Source organism: Sinocyclocheilus anshuiensis, unplaced genomic scaffold (assembly GCF_001515605.1).
Source record: "Sinocyclocheilus anshuiensis isolate Anshui unplaced genomic scaffold, SAMN03320099.WGS_v1.1 scaffold652, whole genome shotgun sequence".
Classification (NCBI taxonomy): domain Eukaryota; kingdom Metazoa; phylum Chordata; class Actinopteri; order Cypriniformes; family Cyprinidae; genus Sinocyclocheilus; species Sinocyclocheilus anshuiensis.
The window spans coordinates 40,933-50,606 of record NW_015555769.1 but is presented as its reverse complement, the minus strand read 5'-3'; the positions used below and the strand labels follow the sequence as shown (position 1 = coordinate 50,606).

Here is a 9,674-nt window from a genome sequence, read left to right as displayed (position 1 = left end):
AACGGATAGTTCCGGTCCTTGATTCTGATTGGCTGAGCCAAGTTCGAAGCTGTTGTAAATTACTCTACAAACATTCGGCAACCACTTTGTTGGAACCACAACTGTTTCTGAGGAACTACACTGTTTGGTGGAGGAATACTGTTTTTATTAATATCATTACACTTTATTTGCTCTGTTTTATTTTGTGAAACCTTACTACGTATATGGAATAACCGTTTTATAAAAGCAATAAGCCCCGTGAAGCCGTGGTTTACAGTGAATTTATAACAGCTAAGGGGTTTTAGGCACGACGTGAAACCACGGCTTCTTGGAGCTTATTGCTTTAAAAAACCATTCATTCATTTATCTATCTATTTATCAATTTTTATTTATTTGTAATTAATTATTATTTATTATTTTAATTTATTCATTTTATTTTATGTATTAAATTAAAATGATTAAATATAATTAATTTAAATAAAATTAAGTTTATTGATTTTAATTATTATTTTTTTATTTTTTTATGTTTTCTCACCATTAATATGCCATTTTAGCTGGCATGGTGCTTAATCATAAAGCAGACAAACTCCTACTTAAAATAACATTCAGATTTAAAAGTGTAAAAACATTGTTCCATTTGCTGCTGTGTAATGTCTGTTTCACAGATGATCCAGACGAGTGTCTTTAACCCTCTACCGCATGGTGTAGCCATATGGCAACATACTCTTTGTGTTCATTTCCTTGCCACTGTCTCTTTAAGAGAACATTCTCGTTTTTTTTGTTGGAAAGAGAAGACCTTAGTCTAGCCAATGATGTGCTTTGATTAAGTTATATGACATGCAGTTTCTTTTCTGTGGCGAGATTTCTGACAGACTGCCATCTCTTGTCGGTAGTTGCTGAAAGCAAACTAAAACGTCAGTAACAAACAAGGACCAGTCCGTGTCACTTCTACAAAAAAATCTAAAACATCACTGTTATGATGTTATGATGACATATTCACCTCTCAAAAAAGTTTTTATAAAATTCGTTTTTGGTAAATCATTCAAATGTTTGTGTTGCCAAGCGGCAACACTGTGCAATAGTGGAATGACATTATTACAATAGTTTAGCTAGCTAGCAAGGTCAGCTGCAATTTGTTAAGCTGTAACAATAACAACATTAATACTAGTGAAATAATGTTGATTAGTCGTATGTTAATGGCATTTGTATTATGGATATAATAAAATTGAAATGGCAATTTTACTTTTGATTAAATATGAATACAGGTAACATTACATCAGTGAGCACGGCCATATTCTATGGCAAGGTAAAGAAGAAAAGGGCAGAACTTGCTCTTGCTGCAGATGAAAAAACTGCTTTGTGAAGTTTCATACATAAAAAAGGTGATCTTTCAAGGATTATTGGCGGGGGGGAGGGTCGATGTGAGGGCTCATGTTCATAGTCTTCCTCTCAAGAGATTGCATAATGCTGAATTTTCATGAACTGCAATGTTTTTGGTTTTATGTCAGTGTTTTATGATACATTATATACAGTATTATATCTGTTTTAACTGCATAAATTTGCAGTTTAAATAATATTCATGAAAAATGTAATGAAATTAAAACAATTATAAATCATTATTCAGCAAAAAAAGAATAGAATAAATAAAAGCACAAGTTGTTGGAAAGTATGTATAAGGTGTCAATTATAAGTAAGTACTGTGTTAAAGCTTATAATAGCACCAATTGAATCAACACAAACAACATTTCTGAGGAAAAATATTAAATATAAGTAAGCTTACACTTATTCTAAGTTAGATCCACTATTGTATGCTGTTGCCGTATGGCAACATATCATAAAGTACCTTAAAATAATATTTTTTTCAAAATTTTTTTTTACAGCACTTCAAGTTAAGCCATTCTTAGAAAAGAAAAAGATTCAAATATTTTTTTCTATAGGTCTATCATAATGCGTGCGGTAGAGGGTGTAAAATGACACTGCAGCATGAATGTGAACTGATGTTGCCTGTAATATCAGAGTCGTGTTATGATGGGATGTTGGTCGGATGGACTCGTGTGTTTCATGTCTCTCGTCTCCGACAGAAATGTGCTTGGAATGCCAGCAGAACTTGTGCTTAATTTCCATCTAATCAGTGTGTTTATGTGTTTGCGAGCGCTCATGCACATGGTTTGTGTTGGTGTGTGTGTGTGAGAGAGCGAGAGGAATTCAGGCCTCGTCTGTCGTATGATGTCCTGAAGCTCAAATCGAACGCAGACGTGTGATGTCATGATGGTGTTCATCACACACGGGCCGCTTCACTTCCTAATACACACTCAGAGCTGTTAAAATCACGCAGATGTAAACGTCACATTTTAGAGCAGCTTTTGAAGGCTGTGATGCTTTTGCTTCCACCGTTTATTTTTCAACCACTTGCCATAGACATTTTTCACCATCCATCAATTCCTCATTAATAAAATTAAGTTTTGCCATACTTTTTACTTTTTTGATGCGTTTAAAAACAAAAATGAAAAAAAAAAAAGTTATCTTTAAATAATCAACCCTGTTGCCATTTGTAAAATGTTGTTCAAATAAAGTGAAAAATTATGTAATTTTTTTTATTTGATTTGATTTATTTTATTTTTATTTTTTATTTTATCTTTAAATAATCAACCCTGTTACCATTTGTAAAATGTTGTTAAAAATAAAAAGTGAGAATTAAAAAAAAAAAAATGATGATTTCATTTTATTTTGTACTTTTTATTTTTCTTTTTTAATTTTATCTTTAAATAATCAACCCTGTTACCATTTGTAAAGTGTTGTTAAAAATAAAAAGGAAAAAAAATAGATTTTATTTTTCATTTTATTTCATTTTATTTTATTTTATTTTTTAAATTTTATTTTGCATCCTTAAATAATCACCCGTTACCATTTGTCAAATATTGTTAAAAGCTTTACATTTTCTAATAATATTCTTGTCATGATCTGCAACCGAAGACTATTACTCTCTAAATGAACCGTAATACTTTTTATTGTTTTTGTGTATTAATTTTGCTTATAAATATTTATGAATATTAAATATAAATTTAATTTCAATTATTTTAATCATTAATGTTGAATTTAAAGGGATATGAGGCTACTTAGTCTGATAACTGTTTTTTAAATCTGCTTCAGCTGCTGATTCCTGTCTAATGTGTGTATCTGATTGTGTGTGTGTGTGCAGCGATCCTGAATCTGGATAACACTGTGGTTGATCTGGAGACGTTACAGGCACTCTATGAGAACGTAAGCAGATCCCCTCTCTCTCTCTCTCTCTCTCTCTCTCTCTCTCTCTCTCTCTCTCTCTCTCTCTCTCTCTCTCTCTCTCTCTCTCTCTCTCTCTCTCTCTCTCTCTCTCTCTCTCTCTCTCTCTCTCTCTCTCTCTCTCTCTCTCTCTCTCTCTCTCTCTCTCTCTCTCTCTCTCTCTCTCTCTCTCTCTCTCTCTTCCCCCCTCTCTCTCTCTCTCTCTCTCTCTCTCTCTCTCTCTCTCTCTCTCTCTCTCTCTCTCTTTCCTTCTGCTGCTGTGCTTTTTGCAGATTCTTTTGTTTTCATGCATCATATTTAGAACAGTCCCCTAAAAATATAACTTGCTCGTAACATTTTTAGGGCTTCAGACATGAAAGAATCCTCAGACCATGCCAAACATGTGCTGCAGAAACCTTCACATATACTGAGGAAAATACAAACATTTATAATGCAGAATCATTAAGTGCATACGGCTCATGAAATGCGTTTTCAGGTTTGTACACAGTGTTTCTCGAGGTTAGTTTTAAAGTTTGCAAAGTTTCTGCACTAAAAATGATCGCATGAGTAACCTCTCATGTGTAAATATGAAGAACATGTTGATTCTCCGTTTCATGACCTCTTTAATATCAGAAACCTCACACTCACACTAATCTGTAGTCTAAATCACAGTATGAGAATGAGACGAAATGTTCCCGGATGTCTGGAAAACTCTTTCTAGATTTCATAGAATCAAACACAGTGTCTGCAAATCTTCACATGTACAATCCTGAAATATATTAATGTCAAAACAAGTTGACATGCATGAAATCGACCCCATTTGAGCAGAACATTCGGTCATGTGCTTTAATTAAAGAAGCAAAAAAACGCTTTTGTTTCAGGATGCGAGCTGCTTTGGCCAAATCATTAGAGGACTTTGAACCATCCTAAAATTCGATTCAGATTCAGTCTTCTGAGAGTCTGTCTGTCGGCGGAGGCAGAAACATTAAGATGTTTTCGTCTGGCTCACGCCGTAATTATGGAATCCAGACCTGTTCAAATGGCAGAAAAAGAAGGTAGAATACATAACATACAGTCAGACTGCAGTAATGCACCTAATGATCGCGCTAATGTGTTTTTCCCTGCTTTTATGAGTGCGAGTTTCCAGTCTGGCCCGTGTACAGATGTCAGTCCTGCCGCTCGCTGTCGTATCTGTATATTGTCTTTTGATATCTGCCTTTGAGTTTGTGTTTGAAGGCTGAGTGTTTGACCGCTGAAAGCTGCTTCATATTAAATGTATTTACACTTAAAAACGCAGTAAATGGGATGCAGAGCGTAGCCATGGCGTCTAATCTTGCGTTTGAAGTGCTGTGTGTGTGTATATGTGCAGTGATGGATCTCCTGATGACTCTTAATGGAGCCCGAGACTTTTCCAGAGTTTATATTCACGCCTGAGCCGTACACACACTCTCCTGAATGAACGTGTTTGTCTTAGCCTCATTTTTACTCTGTGTCTGAGAGCGAGAGAGCCATTTTCTGTCTTTGATCACCTTCCTGATGGCCTTACAGCGCTCGGCTGTGCGTCTCGGGGCCGTTTGATGTCGGCAGTTGTTCTGCAGTTCTGCGCGCAGAGAAGTCTGATTCTCTTACACACCTAGTGAGGGATGATGAGACGGGAAAACTTAATCATAAATGAATCGCACATCAGCTTTGGCTTTGAAATTACCCCCAAAAGATCATTTAAAGTCATAATTATGCTAAATGAGAAAAGCATTGAATAGAAAAAGTAGCTTTAGAAAGAAATATTTTGAAAAGAAATACTTTGATACAACATTGCAATAAAGAATGATAGTTTTTTTTTTATTAAATATTGATTATTGAAATATGAAATGATACTCTAAATATGAAATTGCAAGAGCCAATAGGTGGCAGCAAATCACTGTCTTAATGAGTGAGTCATTGAATCATTCATTCAGCCGATTTGTTCAGATGGCTGATTCATTCAGAAACGAAGCTTGACTGCCTTTATGAATGAGTCACTGACTCATTCACTCACTTGATTCATTCAAACCACTCATTTATTCAGAAATGAAGCAAGTTGCTGTCTTTATTAATGAGTCATTGGATCATTTACTCACTAGATTTGTTCAAAAACTTATTCATTCCAACATTTAATAGATATTAACATAATTACACAATCACTTGAGGTGCTGTTGCTGACGTAGTGCATGTCTGTTGTCTGTCTGTCTGGCTGTCCATCATTTCTGTCTGTCTGTCCGTCCGTCCGTCCGTCCGTCTGTCTATCTATCTGTCCATTTGTGTCTTTCTGTCTGTCTATCTGTCCATCATTTGTGTCTGTCTGTCCATCATTTCTGTTCGTCTGTCTGTCCGTCTTTTGTGTCTGTCTGCCTGTCTATCTGTCCATCATTTGTCTGGCTGTCCATCTGTCTGTACATCATTTGTGTTTATCTGCCTGTCTATCTGTCCATCATTTGTCTGGTTGTCCGTCTGTCTGTCCATCATTTGTGTTTATCTGCCTGTCTATCTGTCCATCATTTCTGTCCGTGTGTCTGTCCGTCCGTCATTTGTGTCTGTCTGCCTGTCTGTCTGTCCATCATTTGTCTGGCTGTCCGTCTATCTGTCCATCATTTCTGTCCGTCTGTCTGTCCATCCGTCATTTGTGTCTGTCTGCCTGTCTATCTGTCCATCATTTGTCTGGTTGTCCGTCTGTCTGTCCATCATTTGTGTTTATCTGCCTGTCTATCTGTCCATCATTTCTGTCCGTGTGTCTGTCCGTCCGTCTGTCGATCCTGTCTGCCTGTCTGTCTGTCCATCATTTGTCTGGCTGTCCGTCTATCTGTCCATCATTTGTCTGGCTTTCCGTCTGTCTGTCCATTTGTGTCCGTCTATCTGTCCATCATTTCTGTCTGTCTATCTGTCCATCATTTGTCTGGCTGTCCATCTTCACATGTACAATCCTGAAATATATTAATGTCAAAACAAGTTGACATGCATGAAATCGACCCCATTTGAGCAGAACATTCGGTCATGTGCTTTAATTAAAGAAGCAAAAAAACGCTTTTGTTTCAGGATGCGAGCTGCTTTGGCCAAATCATTAGAGGACTTTGAACCATCCTAAAATTCGATTCAGATTCAGTCTTCTGAGAGTCTGTCTGTCGGCGGAGGCAGAAACATTAAGATGTTTTCGTCTGGCTCACGCCGTAATTATGGAATCCAGACCTGTTCAAATGGCAGAAAAAGAAGGTAGAATACATAACATACAGTCAGACTGCAGTAATGCACCTAATGATCGCGCTAATGTGTTTTTCCCTGCTTTTATGAGTGCGAGTTTCCAGTCTGGCCCGTGTACAGATGTCAGTCCTGCCGCTCGCTGTCGTATCTGTATATTGTCTTTTGATATCTGCCTTTGAGTTTGTGTTTGAAGGCTGAGTGTTTGACCGCTGAAAGCTGCTTCATATTAAATGTATTTACACTTAAAAACGCAGTAAATGGGATGCAGAGCGTAGCCATGGCGTCTAATCTTGCGTTTGAAGTGCTGTGTGTGTGTATATGTGCAGTGATGGATCTCCTGATGACTCTTAATGGAGCCCGAGACTTTTCCAGAGTTTATATTCACGCCTGAGCCGTACACACACTCTCCTGAATGAACGTGTTTGTCTTAGCCTCATTTTTACTCTGTGTCTGAGAGCGAGAGAGCCATTTTCTGTCTTTGATCACCTTCCTGATGGCCTTACAGCGCTCGGCTGTGCGTCTCGGGGCCGTTTGATGTCGGCAGTTGTTCTGCAGTTCTGCGCGCAGAGAAGTCTGATTCTCTTACACACCTAGTGAGGGATGATGAGACGGGAAAACTTAATCATAAATGAATCGCACATCAGCTTTGGCTTTGAAATTACCCCCAAAAGATCATTTAAAGTCATAATTATGCTAAATGAGAAAAGCATTGAATAGAAAAAGTAGCTTTAGAAAGAAATATTTTGAAAAGAAATACTTTGATACAACATTGCAATAAAGAATGATAGTTTTTTTTTTATTAAATATTGATTATTGAAATATGAAATGATACTCTAAATATGAAATTGCAAGAGCCAATAGGTGGCAGCAAATCACTGTCTTAATGAGTGAGTCATTGAATCATTCATTCAGCCGATTTGTTCAGATGGCTGATTCATTCAGAAACGAAGCTTGACTGCCTTTATGAATGAGTCACTGACTCATTCACTCACTTGATTCATTCAAACCACTCATTTATTCAGAAATGAAGCAAGTTGCTGTCTTTATTAATGAGTCATTGGATCATTTACTCACTAGATTTGTTCAAAAACTTATTCATTCCAACATTTAATAGATATTAACATAATTACACAATCACTTGAGGTGCTGTTGCTGACGTAGTGCATGTCTGTTGTCTGTCTGTCTGGCTGTCCATCATTTCTGTCTGTCTGTCCGTCCGTCCGTCCGTCCGTCTGTCTATCTATCTGTCCATTTGTGTCTTTCTGTCTGTCTATCTGTCCATCATTTGTGTCTGTCTGTCCATCATTTCTGTTCGTCTGTCTGTCCGTCTTTTGTGTCTGTCTGCCTGTCTATCTGTCCATCATTTGTCTGGCTGTCCGTCTATCTGTCCATCATTTCTGTCTGTCTATCTGTCCATCATTTGTGTCTATCTGTCCATCATTTGTCTGGTTGTCCGTCTATCTGTCCATCATTTCTGTCTGTCTGTCTGTCCATCATTTGTCTGGCTGTCCGTCTATCTGTCCATCGTTTGTGTCTGTCTATCTGTCCATAATTTATGTCTGTCTATCTGTCCATAATTTGTCTGTCTATCTGTCCATGATTTGTCTGGCTGTCCATCATTTCTGTCTGTCTATCTGTCCATCATTTGTCTGGCTGTCCGTCTATCTGTCCATCATTTCTGTCTGTCTATCTGTCCATCATTTGTGTGTATCTGTCCATCATTTGTCTGGCTGTCCGTCTCTCTGTCCATCATTTCTGTCTGTCTATCTGTCCATCATTTGTCTGGCTGTCCGTCTATCTGTCCATCGTTTCTGTCTGTCTATCTGTCCATCATTTGTGTCTATCTGTCCATCATTTGTCTGGCTGTCCGTCTATCTGTCCATCATTTCTGTCTGTCTATCTGTCCATCATTTGTCTGGCTGTCCGTCTATCTGTCCATCATTTCTGTCTGTCTATCTGTCCATCATTTGTCTGGCTGTCCGTCTATCTGTCCATCATTTCTGTCTGTCTATCTGTCCATCATTTGTCTGGCTGTCCGTCTATCTGTCCATCATTTCTGTCTGTCTATCTGTCCATCATTTGTCTGGCTGTCCGTCTATCTGTCCATCATTTCTGTCTGTCTATCTGTCCATCATTTGTGTCTATCGGTCCATTATTTGTCTGGCTGTCCGTCTATCTGTCCATCATTTCTGTCTGTCCTTCTGTCTGTCTGTCTGTCTGTCTGTCGCGTCGTACTTTCACAACACCACATTTTCCATAATTTCGCTGTGGCTTTTATTGGACTCTGGCTTCCTAGTGACTTTGATTACACTCTGTTCTGCTTCCAAACAAACTCAAATAATAGTGTGGCTAAACGCAAAGAACACCAGCGTGCATATATGTGTAAAATACAGTGACTCTGACAGACGATCAGCAGATTTTGACCATCAGAATGAAGTCTGATCTGTATTCTTACCCGTGAGGCGCAGACATCTGCATTCGACACTGTTTTATTCTGTCAGCTCATTGTCCAGAAGCATGCCTGTTTTTGAGTTGTGAACTTACAGTTTGGTTGTGTTTTGTGGTTTCAGAGAGCCCAGAAAGACGAGCTGGAGAAAATCGAGAAAAACATAAAATCCTCAAAAGACAAAGAAGCAAGCAAACCTCTGGACAAACCTGAACAGTGAGGCTCAAAACACACACACAGTTCATATAAACATGGAACTAATTGAATTTATTGATCAAAACATCCTTGTCACACCTGGCGTTCAACGCTTTTAATATATCTTTTTGATGCTCACAGGTTTCTCCATCAGCTCTCCCAGATTCCTGATTTCTCCGGACGAGTCTTCTGTATTCTCTTTCAGTCGACCTTCACTGAATGCATCTCGTCTGTTCAGCGCAAACTCCAGATTCTGCAGAGAGTCTGCAAGGTACGTCTGCGCAGTCTGACTGCATGCAAAAGTCAACATACGGCAACAAACCAGTTCAGTCTTTGTATCGATTCATTTGAATCAAATTGGTGAATCTAATGTGAATCAAACACAGGAATCATTGGTGTGAATCAGTCAGGCAGCTCACTTGCTCACTGAATCGAATCAGCTTGACTCACTTAGGTTGTTTTGTCCAATAATGACGGATAAGAGAGAACAGACGTCACACACACATGCAGTCCGGTTTTGTCCCTGAGTCTGGTTTCTGGCCTTCTCTCTCCAGGCTCTTCAGAG

The 9,674-nt window shown here is 38.2% G+C and overlaps 1 protein-coding gene across 2 annotated transcripts in view; it reads left to right on the top strand.

The window, feature by feature from the left end:
• Positions 1–9,674, top strand: part of fmn2b (formin 2b) — a 70,294-nt gene that overhangs the window by 39,299 nt on the left and 21,321 nt on the right. For both annotated transcript variants that reach the window (XM_016468374.1, XM_016468373.1), the window contains 3 exons: positions 3,179–3,240; positions 9,039–9,130; positions 9,251–9,380. In XM_016468374.1, coding sequence (XP_016323860.1) covers positions 3,179–3,240; positions 9,039–9,130; positions 9,251–9,380 — 284 coding nt within the window. The remainder of the gene's footprint in view (positions 1–3,178; positions 3,241–9,038; positions 9,131–9,250; positions 9,381–9,674) is intronic.